The 13336-nt window shown below is 37.1% G+C and overlaps 3 protein-coding genes across 19 annotated transcripts; all 3 read left to right on the plus strand.

Annotated features, from left to right (window-relative positions):
• Positions 1-238: 238 nt before the first annotated feature.
• LOC113735028 (putative disease resistance RPP13-like protein 1) lies at positions 239-6748 on the plus strand. Of its 11 annotated transcripts, none has more exons than XM_027261910.2 (6): positions 239-4056; positions 4216-4446; positions 4984-5276; positions 5507-5574; positions 6185-6258; positions 6348-6748. In XM_027261910.2, the coding sequence occupies exon 1, from the start codon at positions 635-637 to the stop codon at positions 2636-2638; it is 2004 nt and encodes a 667-aa protein (XP_027117711.1). In that variant the 5' UTR covers positions 239-634; the 3' UTR covers positions 2639-4056; positions 4216-4446; positions 4984-5276; positions 5507-5574; positions 6185-6258; positions 6348-6748. The 11 variants fall into 11 exon arrangements, with proteins under 11 accessions (XP_027117711.1, XP_027117718.1, XP_027117712.1 ...); XM_027261917.2 differs by having other exon boundaries at positions 5190-5276; positions 5464-5574; XM_027261911.2 differs by having other exon boundaries at positions 5190-5276.
• Positions 2657-4033, plus strand: LOC113735914 (TMV resistance protein N-like). The gene has a single exon (XM_027262880.1). The coding sequence runs from the start codon at positions 2657-2659 to the stop codon at positions 4031-4033; it is 1377 nt and encodes a 458-aa protein (XP_027118681.1).
• Positions 6749-8254: 1506 nt separating the features above from the next.
• Positions 8255-11786, plus strand: LOC113735029 (uncharacterized). Of its 7 annotated transcripts, none has more exons than XM_027261924.2 (3): positions 8255-8436; positions 8795-9004; positions 10948-11786. In XM_027261924.2, exons 2-3 carry the CDS (start codon positions 8984-8986, stop codon positions 11581-11583), a joined length of 657 nt encoding a protein of 218 aa, XP_027117725.1. In that variant the 5' UTR covers positions 8255-8436; positions 8795-8983; the 3' UTR covers positions 11584-11786. The 7 variants fall into 7 exon arrangements, with proteins under 7 accessions (XP_027117725.1, XP_027117726.1, XP_027117727.1 ...); XM_027261925.2 differs by having other exon boundaries at positions 8886-9004; XM_027261926.2 differs by having other exon boundaries at positions 8951-9004.
• Positions 11787-13336: the final 1550 nt, after the last annotated feature.

The raw sequence follows: 13336 nt of genomic DNA on the forward strand, positions 1-13336 counted from the left end.
TTTTTGAAAATTTTTTTAAAGTTATTGTAACTAAAGTCTTTAAAAAACTTATAGCAGACAAACTTGGAAATAAACTTACCTTCCAAACAAGGCTGTAAAATGGTCATTTCAAATTATTTTACATTACCCTGTAACTAACCCACACTCTGTTCATAACTTATTCAATTAAACTTGTGTACATGAGTATGAATGTGTGTTACATCTATAAAATTTGTAAATTAAAATTAAAATTAAATTAAATAACATGCGTCTTTGTCCGTTAGTATGTACCGGTGTATCATGTATGCTATAGATTAACGCCAATTTATTATTGCAACTCACTTACGTGATACATCCGGAGCAAAACTTATTTGAAATGGAACTCGTGAGGCCCATCCACTTGCTCCAGCATTGCCTACTTCCCAAGAAATTCGCATCAAACTGGTGCACTTGCCCCAACCGACGAAATTCCCAGCTTGTCTGGGACCCGTTGTTGTCTTCTAGTGAATTGTCTTAATGGTCAGGATTTCAGATTGGAATGATCAAGGGCTCTCGATCATAAGTAGAGAAACCTTTTTTAGTGCCTGAACAACTCCTCGGATTCCCTCAACACCTGCAAGCGTTTCTTTCCTCGGACACACAAAGGTCAACGACAATGGCTGAAACTTTGATCGTGCTTTTTTCTGGAATCTTGAGCAAGATACCTCCGATATCTGACGATCGGAGACTGGGTTTACACAAAGAACTTGAAAAAATGGCAACTATGCTACTTAAGTTGCAAGCTGTTCTCTTTGATCTTCAAAGCAGCGATGGATATCACAGCAGCCAAACTGAGCTTTGGCTGAAAATGCTCCAACAGATATTATCCGACACTGAGACCTTGGTGGACGAGATTGCATATGAAGTTCTTCGCCGAAAGTTTGGGATCAGAAAGTTTGGGATCAGAAATTGGGGCGACAAGGTAAGCGGCTTTGTTGCTCCCATTTCTCCACTTGTTTTTTCCTCGATAATTGAATGTCTTCGCCAACAGAGTGAGATCCACGATTCGGATAATAAGGTGCTCAGCTTCTTTCCCTTTTCATATCGTGGAAAGATGGCTCGTATGATAAAAAATACTATATTATCTTTAGAGGTGGCATATGAAGAATTCTCAGGTATCCGGGCTACTAGAGTGGATTTGATGAGCAGGCCTACTCAGCTGGAAGAAACACGCTCCATGGCTTCCTTTCTGGATGACCAAGCAATTGTACGAAGGGAGAATGATATCTCTGTGCTGACAAGCATGTTGGACGACTCTGTAGGCGACTTAGAGGTCATTAGCATAGTGGGAATGGGTGGTGTTGGTAAGACGACCCTTGCTTGGCTAGTGTACGGCCATCCCCGGGTAGAGTATTGCTTTTACAAGAGAATGTGGGTACACGTATCTGAGAAATTTGAAGTGAACAGAGTCTTGAATGACATACTGCAATCTCTAGGGGAAGCCCGCGTTGAGACAACTAGTAAAGAATCACCAGTGTCGAGGCTTCGAGAAATCATTCCCAGGAGAAGAAGTTTCCTTGTGCTCGATGATGTCTGGACCGAGAGTGAAGAAAAATTGTATGAATTGAAGAGTTGTTTGCTATATGCAATGTCTGGTGGAGGGAGCAAGATACTGATAACTACACGCAGTCATAGAGTTGCTGCAATGATGCGAACATCTCATGTTTGTCCCTACGTGCTACAGCCTCTCCCAGAGGACCTCAGCTGGGAGTTGTTTGAGAAAATAGCATTTAGACATGGGAGTGCAGGAAAGTATCCGGAATTGGTAGACATTGGTCGAAGGATGGTTAAAAAGTGTGGGGGTCTTCCATTAGCTATAACAAAAATAGCCGGTTGGATGTATCCCCAGAAAGATCAATCCGAGTGGTCCAGGATTGAAGAAAGTGAAATTTGGAATTTTCGATCTGCAGGTCATCCGTATGGGAACGGTAGTTGGTATAAAAATGGAGTCCTTTCTGTATTGCTGCTCAGTTATTATAATTTACCATCACCGTGGTTGAAAAAATGTTTTGCATGCTGTTCCATATTTCCCAAGGACACCCTCATAGAAAAGGAGAAGCTGAAACAAATTTGGATGGCACTAGGACTCATTAGTTCTCCTAATGAAAAAAATTTGACATTGGAGGACGTTGGTAGCAGCTATATCAATATATTGCTACAGAGTTCTCTGTTGCAAGACACTCGAGAGGATGACTATGATAATATCACACATTGTGGGATGCATAATATTGTGCATGACCTTTCGTTATATGTGTCACATAATTTTTCCTCTGTTTTCGATGGGCTCGAAAGTAATTCTACAGCCGACATGAGTATAAATGATGATGCTGAGGCTGTACATTTGTCATTTAATAATTCAGCTACATGGACGATGTGCAAGATTCCTGATCGACGTCTCAACAATTTGCGAACATTTTGTGTTGTAGGGGGCTGTGTAGACCTTGAAGATGTCTTCACAAACTTCACAGGTCTTCGTGTCTTGATAGTTGAAGACCATGCTGTCAAGAACTTACCGAAGACTGTTGATAGATTGAAACATCTAAGGTATCTTGACATCTCAAGAACCAGAATCAGATTTCTGCCGCAGTCCTTTACAAAGCTCTACAATTTGCAGACATGAAGGGTCTTTGATCTGGTAATGCTTCCAGAGGGGTTCGAAAAACTCATTAACTTGAGGCACTTTTACATTCAGCAATATCGTCGTAGTCGTCCGCCGAATCTTTTGCTTCCAAGGATAGGGCATTTGACTAATCTTCAAACATTGCCTTTCTTTTCGGTGAGCCAAGAAAAGGGATGTCGAATTGAAGAGTTGGAATACTTGGACAATCTTGGAGGTAAATTAACAATCTATGGCCTTGAAAACGTGAACAGCTATGAATCTGCTTTGAAGGCAAATTTGTCAAGGAAGTTTCGAGTCCAAAGTTTGGAACTCTACTGGGAAGGTCCAAACAAGAATAGCAATGATAAAGATGTGCTCGAGGGTCTCAAACCTCATAGCAATTTGAGAAGTCTAAAGATTGTTGGTTTCCAAGGGTCAAGATTCCCTCAGTGGATGGTTCGACAAAATCTACTGTCATTGCATAATCTAGTGCAGCTTCAATTGGAGCATTTGGATGAGCTTGAAGATCTCCCTCCAACCAAGAGGTTCCCTAAACTAGAGAAACTACGTCTGCATTGGCTTCCAAAGTTGGAAAGTGTACCAGAGGATACGAGCAATCTTACCTGTCTTCGGAGATTGGAAATTTCTTGTTGCCATAGTTTGACAAGTTTACCAAATCTGAATAGCCTTGCAACTCTTCAGGAGCTGGAGATGATCGGTTGCCCTAATTTGACCCATCTATGGGAGGATTCCACATGGCAAGATGGCATTCTATCTCTTGAGAATCTATGCATAAGCAATTGCCCCAATCTTGAAGCTATTCCAGCCATTCAGAAACTCCAATCGCTGCGTAAACTGCAAATTGAAAGTTGCGAGTCGTTGAATTTATCGTTAAAAAATGTTGGGAATTTTCAATACCTCGAGTTCCTAGATATTTATTCCGACCCTGCCACATGGCCACAGGACATCTATGAATTGACAAGCCTCACGACCTTGCATCTTGGTGGCTTCTCCGAGAACATTGATTATTTTCCTTGGCCCGACACCTTCTCGGGGCCTGTTGATGGAATAAAAGAACATTGTGCCTCTTTAAGGTCCCTTCAATTGTACGGGTGGCCAATGATCAAATCTCTGCCTGGGCAAATGCAGTACCTCTCCAAGTTGACTAATTTAACAATAATCAGGTTTGATGGGTTGGAGGCTCTTCCAGAGTGGCTGGGGAAATTACAATCTCTCCAAACGTTGGAGCTTTTTGCATGCAAGAACCTGAAGTACTTACCTTCAACAGCGATGGAATGTCTTGCAGATTTACACACTTTGAGAATCAATAGATGTCCCCTTTTGAAGGAGAGATACAGCAGAGGAACCGGCGAAGAGTGGCCCAAGATAGCCCATATTCCTAATATTTATCTCTAGACTTCTTCATATCCAACCATGATGTGAGTTTATGTCTCCAAGTATCTACCTTGAATTTATTTCCGAATATCAAATTTGCAATAAAAAAAAAACATTTTTTATCATGTTTAATGTTAGATTCGGCTCTTGTTTTTATTCCGGTTTTGCTTGGGATTTTACTTTTTGTTCTTTATGATTAAAAGATACAGAGGAGTAGATTATTTGAAACGGATAGCCTTGCTGATGATACCAAGTGAAGAGCGGTTGTTCAGTCCAAGATTTTTTTTTGGAGGGGATATTTTCCTGTTTCTGATTGGGGTCAAAGATCTACAATTAGAATTATGGAAATCTGATTTTGTTCCAGTTAATTCTGCTTTTCCTAGGCCCAGAACTTACCAGGCTGAACCCTCATCATTCAGAGGTTACCACACCAGGTTTAGTGCTCCTTTGAATATGATAAATTTTTTGTCTTCCAAAAAATGAATGCAATGATTTGTTGTTTTGACTACACTGTTTGTCAAACTGTTACTGTTCCTTCTACTGCCATCTCATTATTGAACCTGGGAATTTTTTGCTGGTCCTTTGAGCTTGATTTTGTTTGTTTTAAGCATTTATATATTCTCATGAATGCCTTGGGATGAATCTCATAGTAATAATGAAACTTCTCTTCAATGTCAATTTGTAAGTGTACAATTACATAAATTTCCAAGTCCAAAAACATTTGTGAGGTCGACTAAGTTTCTGTTTTTTCAATGCTTTCACAGTAATAACCCCATAATCATTCCCATGATTCAATTTGATAAGTATGCAATTACATATTTTCCAACTCCAAAGACACTTGTGAGGTCAACTGAGTTTCTGTTTTTTCAATGTTTTCACAATTATAACCCCATAATCATTCCCATGATTCAATTTTTTGGCACTTCTTCTTAAAATCTACTTATCTCATTGAAGTTCCTTGCCTTGCCCAGCATCCGACTTCATACTTTCCTTGATGCTTGGATGACATATTCCCTCGAGGCTTTGTTGGCTACACTACTAACTGTTGAACCTTCGGTGCTACGCACTGAGAAGATGTCCCCACAGAATCAATATATATAATCTTCCCTTAATTCAGAACTTGAGTTGTATTTTCACTTTTGATTGTGGAATGACTAATTTTATGCCCAATAAGCAGAAGGAAGGCTATATTTGCTTTCAAGGAGACTGTGGTAAAGGAGCTGAATTAGACCTGAGCTTTTGAATCATAACAAGAGGTAATAAGGTACGATGCTTCTGCCACACAATTATTATGCATCTTACACTTTGTAAGCAGTGGACTGGCACTTTATTACTAGATATCACCGAAATCAAGCAATTTCAAAAGACACAAATCAAAGGGCTCTGCTCTAGCACTTTGTCGGAATAAGATTTTGTTGATTGTTCTCATTCCTTGCATTTCTTCTACGTAGGTATAGAGTACTAAATACTGATGTTCAAGCTCTCTTTGTGAAGGTTATTACATAGACCAGGAATTCCTGAAGCTTTTGTTGGATTGGCACTGCAACTCCCTGAGATTCTCAGTAAGTAGACTACTTCTACTGCCTTGGACTGGCTTTCTTGTAGTTTTGCCTGTAAAAGTCCTTTATCTCTGTGAGTCAATTCACCTATAATTTGAGACAGATGTACTGGTCAAAACGTTTACCTTGTATTAAAGTGTATTCTTCCTCCATCATATGTGTGCACCTGGACTAGTGCCATTTTCTTTAATCCCTCCGCAGAAATTAAATTATGGAACAAGATTTGTCCAGAGTCCAGAGTTTATATGAGCATTTTTTTTTTCACTAGTAAGGTGTTGATCTATTCAGTTTTCAATCTTTGATAAGTCATACAAATGTCACAATGCTTTTCTTTCTCCATATAACGGAAAACGTGACGTTCTGTGAGTCGTTAATACTGGTGGGATGTGGAGTATTTTTCTTTACCGAAGTAAAGGAAAAACCAACACCTTAAGTTTAATGTTTTAAACCTGACTATAGCCAATAACTTCCTGGCTGTGTTTTATTCAAGTGGTATGCAGATTTTTTCTTTTCCTGCATTTGTGCCATACAGCAGTTGGCATGGACCAGGCATGTGAAAAAATTCCTGAGTTGGGCTAAGTTAGTCTCAGTTTGTTCATATTCATTGTGTCAGGACTCAGGAAACGTAGATTGCTGATTATTTGTATTCAGAATATTGTAGATGGGAAATGCCAAGATTCTTCTGAGGTAAGAACATCTTATTTGACCTACTTTGAAAGGTTTTCAATTTAAAGTATCATGTTTAATGCGTGAAGAACTTCTGCTTTTAATCTCAGATGGAGAAGAATAGAGTGTTAAATGTGCTCAGAAGAAGCTTACAGGAAAAGTCCAAGGAAGAAGTACAAGGTGTCTGGCATGAACAGCTGACATTTCTCTTGAAACAAATTCAACTCCCTTCTGTTGAGTCTTTCATCCTCTCTCTCAGACAGCGCCAGTATATTCAGTGTAAATATGGTTATTCAATTCAATGGGACTCTGATTTGTACCAATGTGCATGTTGCATGGTTTTCAGTTTAGGATATTGATCTGGACCTCCAAAATTGCAAGAACTACTGCTCTAAGATCTAATCCAGCTTGGAAGCTGAGTCTTGCTCTTAAGGTGGCAACTTAACCCTGTAAAAACGCAGTTTTAGAGGTGATAAGTAACGTCGCTTTACGGCTGATTCAGAAGTGAAAATTGTTAGTTAGTGTTTACACCAAAACCATTTCATTTCTGATTCTTGGTGAGGATGTCAAATAGATATCCTCATGGAAATCTGGTATACACTTTCGTGAGAATGTGATTTAGGTGGAGATAGAGCAGGCTTGAAGCTGATAGCAGTATGTTATTAACAGTATCCCGAAAATGTCCGGGTCAAAATATGGCTTTCAAATTAAGTTCTGAATTAGTGGATGTTGCTGTCAAAAAGAGTGGCAATGCCATATGTAAAAGGGAAGAGACTCAAAGAACGGCAAAGGCAAATAGAACTTGTGCACATTTTCCGTAATCCAAGAACAGGATCTATATATCTGGATCAAAAAAGAATGAGGAAAAAAAGAAAGAAAGAAAGAAAGAATCGGAATTGATCGATGGATCTCTTAAAACAAATAAAAGCAAAAAATTTATGCATTTAATCACAATGATTTGTAATTGTATCACAGTACTACAGTTATGAGGTCCTTGGACCATTTCTGATATGAAGCATTAAGAGGAAAGCCTATTTTGAGGTACAAGGTTGAAGCTATGTTGAATTATCGATTGCAGCCGTTGCAAGACGGCACGAGGAAAAATGAATTACAAGTCCTTTTGACAGGAAGGAGAAATGAGCAGAAGTTAACCGAGTAGAGTTTCACTTTGCAGTAATCTTTGAGTTTCATTTTCCAGCAACTAAGTGGAGGATAAGGGAAAAGGAATGGACTTAGCCCATAAAAGGAATGGACAGTCCAATTACAACTGCAAAGTATTAATCAACCTAAAAGTTGAATGCTTAATGGTCTGAATACTTCTTTCTTGATCATTACAACAAAGCCCATACCTAAAACTACTTTCAAACAATGTTTAAACATGCTGTTTAGTTTTAAAATGTTCAAACAATGTTTAAAAATGCTCATTTGAAGAACATGTTTGTTCAAACAATGTTCTTGCATCTGCTCATGTTATACTGTAAATCCCTCTGATCTCCCCCTTGGTTTGGAGAAATGGAATGTTCATTTCAAAATATTTAAGAGACAAAGTAAAGACAAGCTCAATAACTGGCAACATTCTCAGAATTGTACATATATAAGGCATGTAAATAGGCACATGGACAAGCATGACAGCAGGAAAATAAAGGAGTCTAAACAAGTCGAGCACTGTAGTATTAAATTCTCTTTATTTATTTTATTGAATTATAAATTGTTTCCAGAATTTTATTGAATAATTTCACTTGCAAGAATTTGTATATCATTTGGGAGAAAGATTGAATTTTTAAACATTCTTTAGGACCGGCAAGTATATGTGGAAATTGAAATCAGTAAATGAATTCGTAACATGAATCAAGTGCATTTTACATTTGAAATGCAATATTGGATACATATCATATCACATAGACATGGACCGGTTACAGCGTAATTTTTAGGAACTCCGGTGGCTTTTACAATGTGAGATTGCAAGAAATTCAGGGCAATATCGTCACTCCATGGAAATTTTACTCGTTCCATGACAACCGATTCCCCTCCACCAATTATCCACCAAACCAAAAAAAAAAAATTATCCACCAAACCAAATCGCTCCTCTTCACAGCTTTCTATCTCACAGTTTTTTTTTTTTTTTTAAAGGAATCTACTTATTCATCTTGTTTCTGAAAAGATTTGGAATTCAGAGAGCTTATTCACTGCCTGCCTGAGGTATGTCTTTTGGTTTCTTTTAAACTTTTGCCATTTTTTCGTATTTTTTTTTCTCAAAGTTTTCGTGGTACTTGCATGATTAGGCAATTAAACTGTACTTGGATGAAAAATACATGAACCTTTGACCTGCAGTATGTCAAAATCGAAAGCAAGTGATAGATAGTATTAAATTTCTGGTTTCTTTATATCGTATTTGGCTTGCAGATTTTTCTTGCTTGGCAGAGTTTTCTAGCTGGATAATCTTTCTTCTTATCTTAGAACTGATCATTAAAAGAAGAAGCAAATGATTGCCGGTTATTCCCATGGTAGTTAATACAAAATAGGGAAGCAACTGATCACTGATTAGTTCTTCTTGTAGGCTCATTCTTGTGGAGTTTAGATTGTTAACTGGAGTTTTTTTGGTGTATTTTGCTGGTAACTACACTGGGATTTGATGTTTTGTTGTTAAGCGGCACATTAAAAAGCATAAACTTAGAGCATGGACTGATTTTCTCGAGTATTTGTTCAAACAAAGGCATTGGCTTTGCTGAGTAAGAAGGCAGGTTCTATGGTGGAGCACAACTTAAAGGTACTTTCTATCTGCAGGTTACTGTATATTGCTAATAGTAGCATTTCAGCTTTTTTTTTTTTTTTTAAAAAAACTCAGTGATTATCCAATATGTCCTTAATCTAGATGCTTATGCCTGGGCTTAATTTATTGCAGCATAGTTCCAATTTAATCTGTTTCTTGGGTTAGATACTTGTGTTGGTACTAATTGAAATATGTTCTTTGTTTGATAAGTCTAGCAAGTATTATTACAAGTGGTATATCAGTTGTTTTAGTTTAACTTTAATTATTGATACAAATTGAAATTGTGAAATGTGGCAAGATAGTAGATAGGAGATGGTGAGGCTTGTACTCCCTCCCTTTTTTTATAACTAACGTTTAAGAAATTTGCTCTTAAATACTTTTATCTGTCGTTGTATTATTCCCATGCAGCATTAATTATTTTTTCACAATTTTACCCTTTTATCTCTCTTTACCAATACAGGGCTCTTAATTACTACTCCTAGTAATTATTACTTTTCTCTTTACTTTTGGCCTAGTAAAACAGCACCATTTAATACTCTAGTGAGAGAAAACATGAGTGAATTGGACAATTAATGAGGGTATAAAAAGAAAGTAGTGTATAGATTTAAACAATGAAAAACTTTTCTTAATTGGTGTGCAAAACCTTAAACGTCAGTTATAAAAAAAGGGAGGGAGTATTAAGGAAGGGAATTAGGAAAAGAAAGCTCTAACTTGTATTTTATGTTGACTCTTAACTACTATGAAACCATCTAATATTCTGTGAACTTTTATTTCTTTTCCAGCTGCCATTCGTCTATTCAACTATAAATTTAATGTATCACAAAGTATTTGACTTGAAAACTCGAGCCTTTGGTGGGAAAGACTCAACCTCATCGTCCAATATATTGAAGTGGACTGATCTTTAATCTAGATTAACTTTCTCATTCTCCCAGTAATTCTCCCAGTATCTCCGGACATGAGCATAAAAATTGTCATTTATATCAGCTGTCCTTACACTTCAACAAAAAATCATCATGAAGTTAGTGATTTGTACATTAGAACAATTCTTGAAGGAGTTGGGAAGGGGAATAAGCCAGTTGATCAATGCCTGAGTGAATTGATTCAACTGATTTGGTCTTTTTTTGTTCCCCTAAAGAAATCAATACTATCTTATGCTACCCATTAATTAGAGATAGAGTTTGACAATAAGCAAATAGATTGATTGCTGCACTCTACTACTAAAAAACAAAGGGCAAATTACATTTTACCTCCCTGGTGGTTTAGCACTTTTTTTACATAATCCCCTTATGATTTCAAAAGTTATATATAACCCCCTCATGGTTTGGATTAAAATGTCAAAGTGACGAAAATAGTCATTCGTAACAGAACTTCTAAAAATGTCGAAATTACCCTTATAAATACGTAACACAGCAACCCGTATGATTTTTATATTTTACCATACAACCCCCTTATGGTTTAATATTTTATCATATAACCCCATTTAGTTTTCATAATATACACATAACCCTTCTTGGTTAATAAATAATTTTCAACTTTACATAAGGGTATTTTTGACATTTTAGGTGACTCCGTTACGAATAATCATTTCCGTCACTTTGACACTTTAATTCAAACCATGAGAAGGTTATGCATAGTTTTTGAAATCATAGGGGAGTTGTGTAAAAAAATACTAAATCACATGGGGAAAGTGGAATTTGCCCAAAAACAAAAAGCAACGTCAAGAGAAAGAGACAGAAATTCAATAGGGAATAAATTTTCCATAGTTACAACCATGTTAAAATATCAATTTCATGCTCTTCTTCTAGTTAATATATAAGTACGACTATTTCTGTAAGTGTACGCCAAATTATTGAAACCTGATGCCATCATACCAACAGTACCTACCCTAAATCTCTCCAGATAAGGTGTTTCTTGAGTGCAATAAAAGTTAGAGAAAATAGTTTTCAGGGGAATATTGGCTGAGAGCTTCAATGGCAGAGCCCACACCAGTGTCAACTCTAGCCTCTCAAATATGCAATCAGATTAGCTCTGTTTTCAACCAACCCATCTCTGGACCCACCGCCCTGGATGTGATTGTGGAAGAAGTGGCGGCAACAGCCAAGGGCAACGGCCAAATCTTCGTTTACGGTGTAGGACGAGAAGGTTTAATGCTGAAGGCTTTGTGCATGAGGCTCTTCCATCTGGGTCTCTCCGCCCACTGCGTCTTCGACATGACCACCCCGCCAATCGCTTCTCCTGACCTCTTGATTGCTTCGGCCGGACCGGGGGGTTTCTCCACCGTCGATGCAATTTGCGAGGTAGCAAGATCCAACGGGGCAAGAGTAGTGTTGCTGACCGCTCAGCCTGAGTCAAAATCTTCTTGTGTGAAGCATGCGAGCGTGGTTGCTCATATCCCTGCTCAGACTATGGCGGATGATCAGGTTGCTGCTGATCCCAAATCTAAGCCATTGCTTCCGATGGGAAGCCTGTATGAAGGGGCCATGTTTGTGCTATTTGAGATGGTAGTCTTCAAACTGGCTGAGGTTTTGGGTCAGAGTTCAGAGGTCATTCGTGCTCGCCATACTAATCTTGAGTAGAATGGCTGAGTTCTAAAACTTAATTGCCAGGACACTTGGGATTGACCCAATCATGTTAATCACTCTGGCTTTGCAAGAAAATCAGTCTTGAACTTCTGTTTTAGTCATATGTATGTATGAAATACATTAGCATTTTCTTTGTGGGATTTCATGTATTGACTCCGATGCAATAAAATACAAAATGCTGAATTTCCTATTCCAAAGTACTCGTCCCATATAAATTTCTCATTCTTTTGAGTCCAATATAAACTCAATTTAAACTCGAGTATTGGTAGGAGTGGCAATGGGGCAGGGGACACCTCCCCCAACCCCAGCCCCTGTTGCATTTTAATTTCTCCTGCCCCACGTCCTGTCCTGCCCCGCTTCCCTCGTGGGGTTAAAAAAATTTATTATATAATTTTATTATAATTAAATTTGAGCAAATAATCAAGTACTAAAAATCAACACATCACCAAATTATTATTCATTGTAACTCATAAAAATAATTAAACAAAGGTTATTTGAATACAATTTAATATGATAAAACAAATATAACTAAAATAATCAAATTTTTACATTTGATACAAATACAATCACTAAATTATTATTGTGTTTTTTTGCAGAAAAAAGTGTTATTGTATTAAGTGTAGTTAGGAATTTAATATAAATATATTAATAAATTTGGTATAAATAATTAATAAAATTTATTAATAGACATGTATAATTAGTAGTATAATTGATAATATCATTATATATATAATTATATATATATATATTTTTTCAAACGAGTGGCGGGGTGGGTCGGGGGAGTATACCCCTGCCCCGTTTCTAAACAGGGCGAAAAAATTTCCTCCCACCCCCGCCCCAATGACCCACCCGCGCGCGGACACCTGCCCCGTTGCCATCCTTAGGTATTGGATTTGAATCGGACAAGTTCAAACTTATGTCATGTATTTTTTACATTCATAAAATCTAGTCTTACATATAAAAAGAGGGAGTTGAGCTTAGGAATGGTGTTAGGAGACCTTGAGTGGGTGGACAATTTTGTGAATTCAATTTTATATGATATTGGTCAAGATTAGTTTCAACTCTAATCATGTGAGACCATGTGCCAATCGCTTTTTCCCTGTTTGGTTTGCTAATAAATTAGTTAGTTTGGGTGGTAATTGCTGTTGAAATATGAGATGCCATTTTAATTATTTTTGGTGATTAGGTTCAATACCTTGATTGTTTAATTGTTTAGCTTTGGAATCACGTTGGTTTTCCAAGTTATTATTCAAATAGTGATACTTTTTCCAATAGGTCTCGACCAATGATTCAACTGAAAGAATGCACTTCATGAATGCAGTTTTAACAAACAGTGCATTCACTAAGTATGATTTTCAGTCTTTAAAAGTATATATTAACACGCTCACTATTCGATGACTCTTTGAAAAAAAATCCATGTATGAGTCTTGTGCATGCAAGTTAAATTCTTTCATAAAATTTGGAATCATCTTTTGTGAAATACAACAAAGGTATGTTTGTTCTTCGTGCCTATTAGTTTTCAAAACTTCCAGCTAACTTTTAAATGCGGTTATCTTAGTTATTGCTTTACAAATTTCACTAATTTTTTAAGGCTCACACTTGGATAAATCCAGTTTTAATACATCTAATAGCCCAAATTGTATGATACAATCTGGACCATTGAATGTTTGAAATCGAGTCTACCCAAGTTTTGACCATTTGTTATTACTCTCTTCCATATTTTATATTGATAAATTTTTTCTATAGC

The sequence above is a fragment of the Coffea arabica genome, chromosome 3c, assembly GCF_036785885.1.
Source record: "Coffea arabica cultivar ET-39 chromosome 3c, Coffea Arabica ET-39 HiFi, whole genome shotgun sequence".
Lineage (NCBI taxonomy): Eukaryota > Viridiplantae > Streptophyta > Magnoliopsida > Gentianales > Rubiaceae > Coffea > Coffea arabica.

Bases quoted from the DNA above. Each gene is read 5' to 3' on its own strand.
- LOC113735028 (XM_072082688.1), top strand. From the start codon at position 635: ATGGCTGAAACTTTGATCGTGCTTTTTTCTGGAATCTTGAGCAAGATA.
- LOC113735029 (XM_027261924.2), top strand. From the start codon at position 8,984: ATGGTGGAGCACAACTTAAAG. The intron at 9,005-10,947 runs GTACTTTCTATC...TAGAGAAAATAG, and splicing joins TGGTGGAGCACAACTTAAAG to TTTTCAGGGGAATATTGGCT.
- LOC113735914 (XM_027262880.1), top strand. From the start codon at position 2,657: ATGCTTCCAGAGGGGTTCGAAAAACTCATTAACTTGAGGCACTTTTAC.